This window comes from Nesoenas mayeri (assembly GCF_963082525.1).
Source record: "Nesoenas mayeri genome assembly, chromosome: 3".
Taxonomy (NCBI): domain Eukaryota; kingdom Metazoa; phylum Chordata; class Aves; order Columbiformes; family Columbidae; genus Nesoenas; species Nesoenas mayeri.
In genome coordinates, this window is record NC_137544.1 from 68,801,184 (window position 1) to 68,819,032 (window position 17,849).

Genomic DNA, 17,849 nt, shown 5'->3' on the forward strand with positions numbered 1-17,849 from the left:
TATTGGTTGTACAGTGCTAGTTGAGGAAGTGTGATGCTGATTTGTTTCTGACATAAACATCATCAGAATCTGCCATGACCCAAAAAGAATTATCTTTTAAGCACATGAGACTGATTGCCTCTCTCGTGTATTTGTGCGGCTTGTGTGAACATACATGGAGACTTAATTTTTAATCGATTATTTTAAACCACTAACAGAATAACGAAAAAACTATGTAGGATATACTTACAGGCCATACGCTGAGTTGACTGCTAAGCTGGTTATCTGCTGAGGAGGTTCTCCACTCACCCACACTAGCTGGATAACTAGCTCAGTTTGGTAGCCTGGAGACTGCTTGAGAGGAGAATTTTTAACTCTGAAATGTAAACAAAACATAGTCTCTTTTTATGATTCCCCCCAGTATCCATTTTTCCCTTCTGGACTTAGAATTCACTAAATTCTACATTACACTGGACTTCAGGAAGTTGCAAAATTGCAAAGAATCAAACACACACATAAAAGTTACCCGAGAAAAAACACAATGGAACTGCTCATTCACTTCTTTTTAAAGGCCCTTTTGATTTGTTACCTAATGGAAAATTGAGTAATGATTACCAATATTTCATTTCTCCCCTCTTTAGAGTAAGGCATAACAGCATTTGCATGTTGTCTTGACTTGAAGAAAAGTGTACAGTGTCTAAAGGAAAGTTTTACTAATTCTTTTCACAATTTCCAAAGGAATTTTTTTTAAAACCAACTTAGGAAGTTTAAAGAAGTTAAGACTGGAATATAAATTTCTTAAAACAGAACTCAACTTTCAAATATTTGGAAAACGTTGCTCTACAAAACACAATATTTTTACCAACAATGACATATCTTTAAAAATATCCAAGTACATAGATCCTCACCACAGGTTTCACACTCAGAAGCATAAAAGAATATACTTACTTTAAACATGGGACATTATCACGAAGTCCATCAGATGAACTGCTACTAGTAGATGGATGAGACTGGGGAACAATGGATTGAGGATTGGAACCTGTGCCTGGGGTTGGTAAAGGTGGCACCTGCTCACCATCTGGAGATTCAACATCATTTATTTCATACAACAGACGTACTTCCAGCATCTGTAAATGAAAGAAAAACATATCAGTAAATTCTGCCTTTCAAAAAAAACTATACACAGAACGAATGAAGTGCAACTGAAGATACTAGTGATAAAAGTGACACCTAGGACTTTTTCATCTTTTAAAAGATAACAGTAGCTTAATAAACAGTGCAGCTAAACACCCACGTGTGGTCTTCCAAAATACAGATTCACACTATTACAGACTGAGTATCTGAAGATTGTTAAAACTTAAATCTAACCCTTTTCCCAATATTTAAAAGTTTGGTGCTTAATATTGGAAAGAAATTAAATAGTGGATACAAGACCCATTTAATTATTGTTTTGTGCACATAATAAATTCTCAATTATAAAGATGATTTGTTTTATGCAGTTTAGGAATGCTAAAACTAACAAGAGATGAAGGCATGTAGACAGCTACACTTTATACTGTTGTAGCACTGTACACATGGGACTTAGTTCAATGTTTATTGTTACACTGAACTAGACCATAGATTTTAAAGAACTCTAAGTGCATCATGATTTCAGATTTCCTTCTGTGGGTCTATAACAATATTAGTATTAATTGTAGTGAAGAGTAAAGAAAGTTTTCCACTGTTTTATTCTCATCCTATGCAAAGTAGAACTTAACTCATGGACTGAAACAAATATACAGTATTTTTAAAGCATTCCTAATACTGAAGAATAGTTTGCTAAGGGTTGATTTGTAAAACTAATTTAGAAAAAGCACTCCCTCAGAAGGGAAAGCACTTGTGCATAAGTAAACACCAGAAGCAAAACAACATGCCTTATCTCAAACTGAGACTTACCTGAAGCGAGCAAAGATGGGGGGGGGTAGGTGGGTAGGGAGCAGAACCAACTACATTACAATTAATGCTTTACTCAGAATATACAGTATTTTATAATTAAATGGCTTCAAGCTTTCAGCTCATGCATAGAGATAAGTTGCATGTGTCTGTCTGATGTAACAAAGGACTTCTCAAACTCTTGTAACAGAACGCATTGTTGTATCTTATACAGAATAAAACAGTGATAAGTAAAGTCAACTTCCTAAAAGTTTTGAAAATTCTTAAACTCCACATTTCGTTGAGTTGTTTTGATTTTACCTTTGGTACATCCAAGTTTCGATCCACTATTTGCTTTGACAGATACAACAAAACTATTATTAGATGCAAAACCTGAAAAAGCCAATGAAAATAAAAATTTTGGTGCACAATTTTTACTTTTGCTGAATTTCATAATTACTTTTCCTCCACAAAAACATCTCTCTTTGTCTTGGGAAAATTGTTTTCATCAACTGAAATGAAGGACAACAAATAACTAAACTGCTAGAACAGTCTTATTATAGTTAAATTGCACAAAGTTAAAAAATGTTTATACTAATTACCGGAATGACTTCCGTTGTGACTTCCTGCTTGCTGAACCTGTAAATAATGACATGTGCAGAAACTCCAGCTATGCACAGCATTCTGCTTTCTGGACACCATGAGATGATCTGAATAGCATATGGATCTTCATCTACTATATCCGTGTTTGGCCTGTCATCTTTATTCCGTGATTTTTCAAATACTTTGGCTGTTTTTAGCTTATAGAGTACTTGCAGCGTTACTAGGAACAAACCAAAACAGACAAAAATTAGTTTTGATCTAAATAGGTATTTTTCTCGTGTTAATTTTTTAATTTAGAAACTTTTCTTCACAGACAAAGCCACTATATTCAACAAAAGAAGGCACCGTACGAGGACTGTATATCTGTGTTGCCTCTTCCCATGCAGCATACCACTTGCCCAATGCAGCGTCACTTAGTATAAACAAAAAGCAAAGAAAACCCAACCTTTCCCCTGAGAGATTTATACTAAGCTTCAGTTATTAACCAAACTCTCACAGCTTGAAGACTTAACTATACTAAGGGATCTCTTTATAACAATAACATTTAGTTATGTGTGTCATACTCACAACTTAAGCCTACCTATGGCAGAGAAAGTGAAGCTCCTTTCCTTTCTCCTTACAGTATTTCAAATCCTTAGCCTCTTATCTCTGTTCTCATACTTAGGAGTCCCAGTTGTTCTACTTTTTTTGTTCTGTCATTCACAAGTACTGCCCTCTGATCACTCCATATTTTTCTTGATAGTATGTTTCCTAGAATTGTTATAGCGAGGCCTTGCCACAGTTTAAAATTGTAGAAGAATTACTCCATGTTGGTTTTACAGCTATCTCCAATTATACTTATCCCGATGATATTTTTTTGTGCAACACTGACACCATCACCCAAGAGACCTCGGATTTTTTTTTTTTCCCAGAACATAAGTCCTGAGTGTAAATCATAGATCCTAGATTCAAATAATGGTCTTGGATGATATTCAAGAATTAGCAATTTCATTCTCAGTTGTAAATCTAATTATTTCTGATCTAATTATTTTATTCCAATTGTCTTGGTGTTGCTTTAAGACTTCAAAAGCATATTCTCTAGTCAACAGCCCACACCATGGTACAAATACTAATCATATAATTAGGAAAACCTAATTTACAGAACCTTTTCTCCTCTTCCATATTTCAGTGGTTTTACCTGAATTTCACTTCCCTAGTTCATCTGTAAGACTGTGCTATTAAAGAGATTTAAAAGTTTTAAAATCAAGATACAGGATAGATACAGATTGTCCCTTAACATGTTTACTTATCTGGTTTAGAAAGAAACTAAACATCTTTAGCAGGATCTCTTTTCAACAGATCTATGCTGAATAGAATTTTTAAGCACACAAAATTAGTGTGGGTGTTTTTTTGTGGGTTCCACCCTCCCCTCCCAGTTTCCACCCCCACTGCAAACTGAAGTTAAAGATGTATAACACTCCAAATACTCCTCCTCCCAGTTTTTAAACATATACATTACATCTGTTCCCTCCCACACCCACACATCCCTTAGCATTTTGGAATCTCAGTCTTCCATAAGTTTTCAGACAACTAGTAATGACTTGAAGATTGTACTTAAAAACTGTCTGAAGCAAAGAATAAGGTTAGTCAGAAATAGATTAATTGAAACATCCAACTCTGTGTAATCCATTCTAATTTCAATTCTTACTGCATTTCTCACTGTTAGCTATGTAGATCATCAGATACAATTGACCCTATAACTAAAGAGAAATGTATCAGACTCTTCAGGTCTGTTCAGTGTTCCACCAGAGAAAAGTGTCTTTACTGTTTGCTTGCCTTCCTTCACAAATGCCTACATTGTTTTATTAGAACAAACTACTACTGGTTCCAATTCTCATTTTTAGATACTGTAATTTATGGGGAGCTGATGTCTTATAAACACATGCCTCTCTCCTGTCTAAAAAGACAGAAATAATTTAACTGAAATTCAGTTTTACTAAAAAGGAATGCATTTGCCTGTCATGCATCTCTATGCTCAATGTGCTTCTGAGAATGCTTCTAAAAATTTTAGAACTCTTCCATTTGAGCTGGCCCTTGGACTACCAGTGTCTTTTCAATGAGGCAGAAAAGAGAGTGAAACAATTAGCTAAAAAATAATGTTAATTTTATTCAATTTTAAATAACATTTTCCTATGGAGTTGCTGACTACTTGAGGCAGAAAATAATGTCAATGACTAGTCTGCAAGTACATTCCATTAGAGAAATCAGTAAGTTTAGAAACTCCACCTGCATCAGAACAAAAAAAAAAAAACACTCTACTGAAAACACTTACTTGCTGAGGCATCCCAAAACTTGATTGACCCATCAGCATGCCTATGAAATATTAAAAAATAGTAAGATGGTAAAATGGTTAGTTGGAATGTTAGACCTCTTTGCTACTGATTAGAAATATATGGTTAACATTCTATTTTTATTAGCATTCTTAGTGACAATTTATTTTTACAACTTATTGGAAGCTGATATTCTACATACATGTGACCCAGATACTTGAGACAAAAGAGGCCAGCTCCCCAAAATTGCACTGTACTAATACTAATTTACCACTTTAAATTCTGATTTCAGTTAGATTTCCCATAAGCAGTTTGGTATACCTTACCATGTGTTGTTTCTTATAAGATGCTGTTTATTTGGAGTGACACTTGTAAAGGAGATGCCTAAATATACTGTATTTCAGTGTAAATGAGTCACAACTTGTTTATTTACCCTTGAAACTGAGAACTGGATGACTAGATTTTTTCAGGACTCTCTCTCAAATTCTCTGCAATATGTAGTATAAAGTGACAATAACCCTCATTATGGCTAATGTGCTATTCTAAAAAACAAACTTGAGCAGTGCGCTCACTTTCAGTGATACACTGCACAATCATAGATTACTTTGTTTATGCTCCTCAGAGTAGTATTAAAAGGATCAGTCTCAAAGGAGATCAGAACAAATTTAAGTATCCAGTTCTCCTTTTTGAAATAAAAAAACCTCATCTTCCCTTGGAGAACTGAACTCAATAACTATTTAATGGACTTCCTATGCTTTAAAACACTGCACACGTATTTTCCAAAATTTAAATAATAAAAGGTAAGTTTCATCCAGGATATACTGATAGTAAGCAGACATAATGACAATACCACATTATAATAACCATCCCTGTAAAACACCTGCTACCATTTTGTTCCTACCTTCTCTTCCACATTTTCCTCTCCTTTCCTGTTAACACCTCAAGAGATTATACAAATGTCTTGTCTGGTGAACGTATTTTTTTAAAATCACTCAAAACACTCTTTAGAACATTGTTTTCTATAGGAGGAACAAAACATTCTCACTTTTACTTAATGAGCTAAAAAGGTTATTACTAGACTATGGTGCCACTTACCCTGTAATAATTATCTCTGGATAGCTCTGAGTGATCAAACCCCAGTTGCCTCCACTGATAGGCCATTCCTGGAAGATTAACAAATACACTGAGGAAGAAAATATCATACAGTGAAAAGTTAAGCCACTGAAAGTACTGCAGATACTGCAGATTCCAGTATTTCACATGACTTCAGAAAGTAAATAGATCGATCAACTGCAGTGAGAGGAAAAAAAAAAAATCAACAAGGGCTATAAAACAACACTCCTGGCTCCAGGAAGTCCCTTGGCTTCCAGTGATATGGTGATCAATGAGAGTACATCAGGAAAACACAACTATAAGCTTCCCATATGCTATATCTTCTCTAGACATCTGCTTCTAGCCACTACCAAAGACAGGATAACAAATCAGATGGAGTTATGGTCTTAGTACGGCCACTCTTACATTGTCTAGAGCTGTTGATTTTCAATATTTTCAAATACATACGTATGTACTAGATGTTGTACCTTCTTGCTGTAACCTTGACGTTTCTGTCGAGCGCCAACTGAATAGAGTGCAGGTATGAGGTCCACAGGACAATCAGCAAAGTATTCACAACAGGTAACTGGAGATTCATGTATAGTCAAAGGATAGGGATTCTCAAATATAGGGTACCTTTAATGGATGAAAGGGGAAAAACTGTTAATCTAGGAAAACTTTTTTTAAAATGTAGAACACAAAAGACTGAAAACTAAGTTTGCATTCTTTTTGTATAGAGAAAAAAGAAATGCATATCAAATTTGATTATTAACAAATATACTGTGCAACCTTACTGCTCATCCAGTACACTATCAAGATACTGTATTACTCTAGATGGAATCTGAAGTTTGGACTGTTTCTAGAGTATTTCTAGAACACTGCTACAGTTTTATATTTTTAGAAGCTTACTCTTTTAATGGCCTGTGGAAAAAATTAAGTTACCACGTCCTAATTGTAGTAACGTGGAGCTATGAATTTATTTCTAACTCTTCAGTCTGTTCTTCCAAGAAGAAAGGAAGACTCCACTTCTCACTTTGTGTTACTATACTGTTGCTAGACAGAAAGTTGTCCAGCATTTTTTACAACCTATTTGCAACTCCCAGATCACTTTCTGAATGTTACAGATAGCAACACACAGTTACCAATGAGAAGCAAACACACATGTGTACTCCCCACCACCACCAGAAAAGCAACAGAACGTTAATGAGAAAAGTCAATAAAAATCAAGTCGTATATACATCTGTGTTCAATGAACATATCTCCAGAGAATTTTTTTTTGAGAGAGGCAAAAAGGTACACATCTTCAACCCATTTTAAGGAAAAATTAGCAACAACAGATTAAAACATTCGCCATACCAGTGGCTTTATACAAATGCTAAAGCATTCTTCTAACAATTAAATGAAAGGCTTAATTTTAACAAAATATGATAAATCCATATGAAAACACAGGGCAAAAGGAAAACTCCTGTAACAAATTCTATTAAATTTATTGCTTTTCTCAGATGTGAAATAATTAACAGTTTGCAAGCCAATCATAAAGACCACTATAAGTCTTCTAGAAACATAACTGCTGAAGATTTTTTTACTATTAAATGGAACAAGCCTCAACTTCAGATTTCAGGCACCATAAGCTATTTCACTTGAGAAAAAAGCCTTGTACAAACTTTTTTATTTCAAGCTCATTAAAACTTGTTTTATTGATCTTTCAACATACGAGTGTTGGAAGATCAATGCCATTGATATATCCAAAACAAGTTTTGGATACAGCGTATGGCCAAGTAACAGTAGAAAAATCTAAATGAAATTGCTCAGTAGCTGTAGAGATATTAGGACCAAACCTGACCTCCTTCAAAATTCGATATAGTCATCATTATCTAAGGTATCACACACTTTCAGAATACACATCTACAGGTTTTTGTTTGCCATGGAAAGATGTTTTTCACAAGGATTTTTTTTCTTCATTAACCACTGGTGACTTTTAATAAAGACCACCACAAAGAGCACAGAATCACAGAATAGCTGGGGTTGGAAGGGACCTCTGGAAATCCCCCCCGCTAAAGCAGGTTCACCTAGAGCATGCTGTTATCTGTCAGGTTCCTCTGCTACTAATCCCTTAATAGTTAGTTATTACTGCCTATACCAATTTCAAAATCCTTGATTAAAAAAGGAAGACTGCAGGATCTAGAATTTTTAATCACCATCTAAGAGTATACAGACTGTTCCATGGACAAAGTAACATGAGACTCAAAAGGTGTTAGGCAAGTATTAGTTGTAAAAACCTCTTACCACAGTACAAAACCAGGGAGGAGATGTTACCATTCAAATTTTATGTATATCTTTATTGCATCAGTATTGAGTTACTTTGAGCAATACAAGATAGCAATTAATTTGGCAATAAAATCAGCAAATATTTAGGTAATGACAACAACACTCATTGTAAGGCAAAATTACCTGGCTTACCTAAACAGTTGTTCTCCCTGTTCCCTTCCCAAAAATTCTGAGCTCCTCTCATAGCACTCAGGAATCAACTTCAACATAAACTGTGACAACTAAAAAGCAGTACAACTAATTTTTTTCAGTCACTCTTGTCATCTACTACGTATTAAGTTGAGAAAAGTTATCGATAAGTATTTTCAGTTCTGCTGAAGAAGACTTGTATTTAATATTCAAAATGTTATGTTCTGGACAGGGAGGTATTATGGCAGACTAAAAAGCTATAGAGCAGAACAACAGGCTGACCACTGCAGCCAACTATTAGAAGGACTACACAAGATTCTTACCCATTTTGTGCAAGGTCAATCAGTACTAAGTCCTTTTCTAGGAGAACAACTACAGCATACGGTTCCTGAAAGTCTGAACAAAAGAAAAAAAAGTTAGTTATTGGTAAACATAGTTCTTGCATGCACAGCCTCAAGAATGTAATCGGTCCTTGCATTCTAATCAGTCAAGAGTAGAAAAGCCACTCATAACTATACAGTTTCTGAAGATATTTTGTACACTCGCCCCCCTGAATACTCCAAGTTAAGTCTGGAAAAGCCACACTCTCCCTTATATTCAATATTCTCAACTCTCTTCTGATTTGCTAGAACCATTTAAACAGCTCAAACAACAGGAAAAGGAACATGAAGAGGAAATGCATAAGCAGTATTTTTGAGAAAGAGCCAATAACTGAATAATGACATCCTCCAACCTCCAAAATGCTTTTCTTTATATTCAGTGAGGCTTAAACTCTAATTGGTTTTAAAAATGGATTGATAACCAGCCGACTTGTCACTAAAATAAGAAAATTAAAAGAGTTTTTGAAGTTTATTTTGCCCTCTTTCAGGCAGACCTCTAATTCTAAGCTAAGCAGTTTTATATACTTTGATCGAAGCTGACAGCTAAAAACACTGGAGTCATCGGAAATATACTACTATTAATCTGGGACAACTACCTAAACTATGATTAAAAAAAAAACAACCAAACAACCTTTCTGCAGAAGAGATATTACAGGTTAGTGATGAACTTCATGTGAGTATGGGAATGAATAAAGTCACTAAAAGTTAAGACTACTACACAAATACTAATCAAGATTTAGCACTGACTGGAAAAGGTCTCGTGCTCTAATAAATATTGATGAACACATCTGCTGCAGTAACTACAGGTTAAAACTGCAATGCTACTTTTAGATTGCACACGCCTTTGGGATTTGAAAAAAAATGAAAAACCATGTAACTAGTAATCAGCATTCTTCTAGAAGCAAAATAGGTTTTATAATAAACTATTCTATCATGATGCTTTGGGAAACAAAACAGACTTCAGACAATAGGGATAACAGATGTCGCTGCTGCAGCTTGAACCCCAGAGATAAAACAGAAAGGCAACAGTAAGGAATATTCTGATGGGATAAAACTCCAAAGGGAAGAGGTCAAAGCACTGAGAAAAATCTTTACACAGCCTACCATTAGGATACGGCGTTTCACAGAGTGTTAGAAAATCAACAATAGAATAATCCATTTCTAGCACAGCAGTACTTTTTCCATGCATAACTGTTAAACAGGGTCTTCTTCCTACAGTGTCATAGGACAAGCCTCCTGAGAGAATGATGAAAGGCTCCCTGGAATAAAGCAGAGGCATTTAGATATTACATAAAAAGAGATAATAATAATAATAATAAGGTAAAAAAAAAAATGCCCAAAGTTCAATGAGATATCATTAAGCAAAGATACATTAAGAATCATGCAAACCAGCTCTTCGTGCAATGTGTAGCTTGAGTACATGTTTAAAAACTTAAAAACCAGAAATTAAAAGGCTACAACTGAAGTCAGACATCTCTTCCAAATATTTTGTTCTATATTGCTTATTTGACCAATCTCTGCAACTGTTCACTAAGATGATTTTTTTTTTTTGGTTGTTAAACTTTAGAATGGTTCCTTTCACACTGAACTGCAGATCCAGATTTCCCAACTGTCTCATTTATCCATAAGATAAAATATCAGAATCAGGAAGAATTAGTCTCATTTACTTCCTGTACAAAATTACCATAAATTTTGAAGGATGAACAGTTTTGCAGACAGTGTAAAGTAATTTTGCAGCCTTGGAAAAGAAAACAGCTGCTTGATAAGCTTCAAAGACCCAACATCTTTTAAGAAGCAAGGACAGAAATAAATACCCACAGATCTCTCATCACACATTTATTCTAGACATTTTATCCATTTCCCCTCCACTATCATGCACAAATTTAAAGGAACTACTTCTATGTGATAGACTACTCCTATTGCATAATTAAGTGGCTGAGTATAGCAAATTAAAACAATTTCTTCTAGTCTTAATAAAAGATTAGAGGCTTCCCTTCAAAAGATTTTTTTAAAGTCTGTACAGAAACATGTTTTTAAATACATCCAAGTTCTCCAGTATGCACATAATCTAGAGTTTAGTATTTCATTTATTAAAAAACAAGATGAATATATTCTTTTTACTAGGTATTTTCTACTTTCTTGATTATCAAAGGTCACTCATTTTAATACAGTTTGTTTAAAAGGTATTATGCCCTATTTTAAAGAGCTGTTTATAAGTATACAGCTCAAGAAATCACATCCATTTTTTACTATTGCCTCAAAATCTAGGTTATATTTCTGGAAAGAAAAAATGCACTCAAGAGTGTGAAATTCCTCTGATCTACTTTTATGCTCACTTTAGGTAGAAATCCTACCCTTCGTGTTGCAGCTAGTATGTCACAGAATGGTTGGGGCTGGAATGGACCTATGAAGATCATCTAGTTCAACCCACCCACTAAAGCAGGTTCACCTGGAACAGACTGCACAGGAATGTGTCCAGGTGGGTTTTCAATGTCTTCAGAGAAGGAGACTCCACAGCCCCTCTGGGCAGCCTGTTCCAGTGCTCTGGCACCCTCAAAATAAAGAAGTTTCTCCTCATATTCAGACAGAGCCTCCTGTGCTTCAGTCTGTGCCCGTTGCCCCTCATCCTATCGTTGGGCACCACTGAAAGGAGTCTGGTCCCATCCTCTTGACATCCACCCTTGAGATACTTATAAACATTGATGACATTCCCACTCAGCCTTCTCTTCTCCAGGCTGAACAGACCCAGCTCCCTCAGCTTCTCCTCATAAGATGCTCTAGGCCAGTATCTAGATAAAATTTGTAGGGGGAAAAAAAAAGCCATCCTGACATTGTGAGAATGAGACTGCAGAGTTCTTTTATTTTTTGTCTTTTCCTATAACACCATCTTTCCCATACTGCCTAAATTGCTTTCACTAGTTAGCACTTGAAACACAAATATGGCAGATCAGGTATATTTTTCTTCCCGAAAACTGTGCATGGAATGTGTACTTTATGCACATGTTGCCCTTCATGAGTTTAAGGCTTGGCTTAAACATGTTCTATATCTGTAGCATTGAAGGCAAAGCCGACTGGGATAAACTTTCTGTTTCTACAACTGTTTAACAATCTGCCTGATCCTTCAGAAAGCTCTGTGACTGGAGAGTTGCCAGAATCAAAGAGTTTTGCTGGCTGAGGACATGACCTCAAAGGAATGGCCACAAATTAGATCATGGGTCCACCAATAATACTCTGCCTCCCACAACAGTCAAAAGTGCATTTCTAGCAAAGGAGTAAGCTTTCTTCAAGTTTTAATTTAATCTCAATTCTTTATATTGGAACTTCACATAATCTTTTAAGGTCAGGTCCATGAAGCAATTTCAGGAAAAGGACAAACTGTAATTTAATCTGGTATTTTTCAGGATGTCAGTGAAGAGAAAAGTACTGGTGTGATCTACTTGAAGTCTCTCATTGTGCTGGAATGATTTATTACAGTATTTTTTTGTCCTCACAAAATCATTAGGTTTTTAAACAATAATATTGCCAGAATGATTTGCAGTAATTATTACACTTGCAGGTTCATCAAGATCAACTGACAAAGTGACAACTTTCAGTTACTAAATTTCATATATCACAGTGATAACTGCATGCTGGCTTCTCCCAGTTTTATTTCTCAAGATAATCAGGTTGCTTTGAGTAGGCTTGCCAGAGTCTGCATCCTTACGAAGCAAAGAATGGAAGAGCTAAGAATAGATTACATGGATCTGTCACATGGATGAGCCAAAGATTAAAGTTGACTTTAGTCTGCCAGAAAGACTTATACAGGTTTGTGTATGAACTTTTCATATTTTCGTGAAACCATGGATTTATCACAAACATAAGCTGTCTGTTTTCTAATTAAATACTTAGGGTGTTGTCCTTCAGTTGTGATAGATATTAAAAGGCTGATGCACACAAATGTTAAATAGAAATGCATAACTTCAATATTGTACTTTACATAATAGATGAGACTGATCCAAATCTGATAGTTATGTTTTATCTACCTGAAACAATAGAAAACATTTAACAAAAGCAGTGATCAGCTTTTAGAGAACTGCTATACAGCATTTCTGGCAGTTGCTACTACAGAGATTCTTCTTTGAAACAGTTATGTTTCAGAAGGTATGGAAGCAATCCCTTTACATTAATTTCCCCATCTGTAAAAAAATCACTTGGGGAACACTATAAAAAAAAAAAATCACTACAAAGTGGGTTAATGTTTCAGGTCATCTGTAAGAACCAGAAAAGGCCTCACATATTCCTGTTTCCCCAATTCCAGCTTCACAATAAGGAAAAGATGGAGGAAAAACATGAGAAGGGATTAATAAGAGATGCAACAGTGGAAAGAATTGTGTCTGTAGTCTCTACTACAGATGGCAATCAGTTCAGTTCCTTCAGTGTGGACACCTTTTCTCAAAAAAAAAAAGTTTGAGAAGAACTCACTGTTTTTCACAATAAAGAAGTTAGGTGAAGTAACTTAAATATACATTAAACAGTACCTCTTAGATAAGTTGTAAGCTTTTTGGGTTGTTTTGTGGGGTTTTTTTGCTTTGTTTTTGAAGAACAGTTAGGACAGTCTGCTATAGAAGCAAGTTTATTTGATTTGTTTCTTATATTCTTTCAGTAGCTAGAAAACATTTGGTCCTGTCCAGGAATTATTCTCCTCTGTGCTACAGAAATTAAACCATGAACAACAAATGACAGCGCTTTAGCCAAAAGCCAAAATTGTATCATGCTCATACCTAATCAATTTCAATTGGCAAAGAGAAAAGCTATCAACATTTTGAACATTAAAAGGCAGCTCTGTCTTACCTTAAAATTCTTGTAATGAGATCACAAGTAAAACCAAAAATTAAAGTGGGAACTGAAGTACATGTCTTGTAGTAGTAAATTAATGGAGACTTTCAGTGCACAGCTTTACCACCACAATGCCTTTTTTTTTTTTTTTTAAAGTGTTCCCTCCCCACCACCTCCCAACTGAAGTTCTAGAAGATTATCACAACTGTTGCAGATTTATAAGTACAATAAGTAGACTGAAGATGGAGAAAGTATTAAACTGAAATGCATCAAAACACTCAGTTCGGATGGACACTGGAAAATGAAGGGTGTAACAGAAAAAAGCCCACAGTCGGAAAAAGCCGTCTCCCCAAAGAGATATGTGCTCTTGGAAATTATACCAGAATAAGCTCCTCTTTAAGCTGTGTGAAAAGTCAACTAGTTTTCACATTATGACTGCATAAAATAAGTTTTGAACTCATCTTTTTCTTCAGAATGACTATTTATAACAGAAGGCTTTTGATTGCAGAAATTATAACTTGCTGAAGCTGAGATGACTTTTGGTTATCTGTATCTTTCTTGAGATCAGCTTTTGACATTTCAGTTGAGAAAAGAATATGCAGACAGATGTAAACTCTTCCAAGTAAAATATGGCTTTCCAACTGATCATAGATGTTCATACATCTGGGAATTAGCCACAGCCCTAAATTTCTATTTATCTCACTTTTAGCAAAACAATAAAAATATATTGATGTTATATCTACAGGTATACCAATACATAATAGAAACTTATGTAACATCAATTAACTAATCTTCTATAGATTTGAATGCCTGGAAAGCAAATAAAACCATCACAAATCCCCCCCAAAGTCAACAAAAAAAAGAAAAAAAAAAAAACCAACACTTGCAAATATCTGAACAGGTTTTCATGAATGTTTTATCTTTATATTGCACTTTTTACTCAAACACATTAAAGCACTTCAGAACCATAAATAAAAAACTCTATACAGTTCATGAAATCCTTCAATCCTAATTGCAGTCTTGGTAACAAAAACATGCTATTCGAGATACTCTAATTCCATCTGAGCCTCTTGTTGCAACTACTGCTTTGTTACATTCTCAATATGCATAATTAGGCACAATTCACTGCATAAATTACTGAACTCTATCAGAAAAGCCTCTGTCAGTAACTTTTTTGGGGGAGGAGCACATATTCAGAATTTAGAACACTTGCATCAGGCTACTATTTGTCAAAGTTCAGTTTTTTGGGTCTACGCTTCAGTGTCTTCTGTGCTTTATCAGCCTCTTTTTTTCTAATATTCTCAAAAGATTGAACAAAAATACTCATGACTTCAGTAGCACAGAAGATGCATGTAGATAATGCATTAGCAGTATCTTTACCTCTGTTAAGCTTTTTATATAGTAATTTGTTCACATATGTTCTTTTTGTTTATTGGCAATATCCGATTACCAAAACTATTTCAGTTGTTTTACCATAGTTCAGTGCCATCAGGATATGTATCCCAACAACTGGGAAAGTAAGTACATTCTCAGAGAGCTGCATTTATTTTACATGTTAGTTTTGCATACAAAACCAAGTCTTACCCAGCTCTAGTAGTTTTATATTCCACCTTAAGGATAGGTTTGCAGGGTTCTGGCTTCTTTCCATCCTTCAGCTGCTTTCCTAAAGTGAATAATTTTCTTACATTAATCTTACAGTTCCATAACATGATGACAAATTATGAAATTCACTATGCATCTTGCAAAGTAGAACAACACTAGAACATTCATACAAACATACAGTCAACCCCTCTGACAATTGTAAAGGACACCTTGGAATAACATCATTAAAGATTTGTCAAAACTCTGAATATACTAAGCGATAATATTTAGGCTTAGGAGTTGCAGGTTTTGTGATTTTGTGTGTGTGCATGTTTAAGTATTGTAGAATATTTGTTTTCAAAAACAGAATCCTTGCCTAACAAGTTGTTTTAAGTAGCACTGGGTGATTTAAAATTTATCTCATGTCTACCATTTTGCCATTAAAACTGGTCAGTTTACAAGTAAAATGTGGCTTAATCTGAGTGTTATTCTTACAGGCTAAGACTTGAATTGGAACATTAAGGCCCGCTCTTTCTCTACTGTGCACTTTTATCAATTAAAACTTCTACAGATATTATACAATTTCCCATGGAGTCAGTAGAGACTAAGACTATAGTAAATATGCATCTCTTCTATCTGAAGATCGGTCAAGTGTGATGCAACTATAAAGTTCTGCAGAAAATTTATTTTGCAACCCAAGATCAAAATGTTTATTAAAAGAGGTCAAAATAAATTTAAGTCAGTCTTGTTTAACTAGTTTTACTACTACAGTATCAGTCAGGATCATATAGAAATCCACACTAGTCCACAGCAAGCACAGTTACCATGGACTTGCTGGAGGCTCAGACAGGTCAACTAGGATGCATAACTATAGCATCTTGTACTATGACTGTAACCTCACAGATCATCCTCACTTTTATGTTCACACTTAAGAATCTGAGGTAAATAAACTGCTAAGACAGGACTTCGACACATGCACACCATGTAAACCTGGCATTTGTATAGAACTTTTGAAGAGCAGCAGTACAGTTCACAGAAGAACATGTAATGTTAATTTTCTGGATTAACATTAATGCAAGACTTGACACACAACATTGGGAACATCTTACCAGATGCTAGTCTTACTCTGTTACAAACCTTTCCAAGAATTTATATGGTAATCTACACATTTATACATGAAACAGATGCTTGCTTATATGTATTTTAAACAACATATGGGATTGTAATGTCAAGCAAAAAGCAAGCTCTACAAAATATGCATTTTTGAGATTAATGCCATTGTGTGAAAAGTCGTATTAAAGTTCAGAGATATAGACAAAACTCCACTGTATTGGATTTTTATTTCATAAAGACTGGGCTTTTTTAAATGAAAACTATGAGAATTTGATATGACAGTGTTTTTTACTTGCACTACAAATACATTTTTAATACTTAGTTTTGCAAAACATATTCCTATTGAAAATAAAGTCCCTATGTTTTAAGAGTTGTCAAACACAGTGGGTATCCATTCTATCTTACCATGCGGAGTGATTGTCTGGAATGGTTTGGTAGGAGATTTTACATTCCATATGGTCAAGGTACCATCTGAGTGACTACAAATAAATTGTTTTCCTTCATGATGCCAAGCCACCGAGTGTATAGCCTATACAAGAGAAAACACAGAACAGTCTAAGTCTAATCCTGACAACAGTAGGCAGCCCATACTATAAAAAAACCAGTTTTTGACAGACAATTATGTGGAAATAGGTCTTAAGAACCAGTAAGAAAGCAGGCGTTATGTAAGGACAGATAAACCTGAGAAATGAACACTTCTTCCTTTTCTTGAAAAAAGTCAAAAGAAAGGAAATGCAACAATCCTTTACCATTGGAACAGCATTACGCTAATGAACATAAAAAGATCTGATAAACAGCCCACAAAGGCAAAGGATGACTGCAATCAATTTCTGCAAGGAACCTGATGAGACGGAAAGAATGCTGAAAGAGCATAACAAGGCCTTTAGCTGTATGGCTCTTTATTGTCTAGTTTTATAGAAAATCTGGTTAGATTTAGCAATATAGCTAAATATTATTTAAAGCATAACAAAAATATATGTTTTATATATTTATAAAATAAACCAACTAACAATTCAGTGGACTGAGTATGATAAACTTTGGCACAAAACACTACTAGTACACAATTCAAAACTTTTTGCAAGCCTGTAAAACAAAACTAGACCTGTAGGTAGCTGTAGCATAATCTCAAGGCATACAACAGGCCAGGATATTTAGAGTGACAAGTCAGTTACAATGAAAAGGTACAATAACTTAGGTGGCCCTGGTTGGTTGATATCAATGTTCTTAATCGCCAAAACAAAACTCATAACAAAAATTAAATCAATACTCAAGAGTGAAGTTTTGACATTTTTTCCATGGTTAATACTAGTACCAGAATTTGAAGGAAAGCAAAACATCCAATATAGAAAAATCAAGCAGAGTTCACTGAGCCTGTAAATCTACAGATAACTTCTTAGACACTAGAAAGTCCCTAGAAGTAAACCAACAAATTATTATGCATAGAGTAATTCTTTTTCCAAAGATATATTTTTCTTAAAGGGCAATCTTAACTCACAGAAAAAGCATACTTCAATTTTAAAGACTTGAATGGCCAATATTTTTAAGCAACTTTACTGCATATTGATTCTCACTAGTGAGTACAGTGAAACTCACTAAGTTAATTTTTTTT

General features: G+C 34.8%; 1 protein-coding gene across 3 annotated transcripts in view; it reads right to left on the reverse strand.

Moving 5' to 3' along the window:
- The window catches only part of STXBP5 (syntaxin binding protein 5), a 95,894-nt gene that overhangs the window by 30,808 nt on the left and 47,237 nt on the right, over window positions 1-17,849 (reverse strand). For all 3 annotated transcript variants that reach the window (XM_080342780.1, XM_080342779.1, XM_080342778.1), the window contains exons 8-17: window positions 16,646-16,769; window positions 15,131-15,209; window positions 9,836-9,990; window positions 8,675-8,747; window positions 6,383-6,530; window positions 5,898-5,965; window positions 4,805-4,845; window positions 2,493-2,713; window positions 928-1,106; window positions 230-355 (exon numbers count right to left, since the gene is read on the reverse strand). In XM_080342780.1, the coding sequence (XP_080198906.1) occupies window positions 230-355; window positions 928-1,106; window positions 2,493-2,713; window positions 4,805-4,845; window positions 5,898-5,965; window positions 6,383-6,530; window positions 8,675-8,747; window positions 9,836-9,990; window positions 15,131-15,209; window positions 16,646-16,769 (1,214 nt within the window). The remainder of the gene's footprint in view (window positions 1-229; window positions 356-927; window positions 1,107-2,492; window positions 2,714-4,804; window positions 4,846-5,897; window positions 5,966-6,382; window positions 6,531-8,674; window positions 8,748-9,835; window positions 9,991-15,130; window positions 15,210-16,645; window positions 16,770-17,849) is intronic.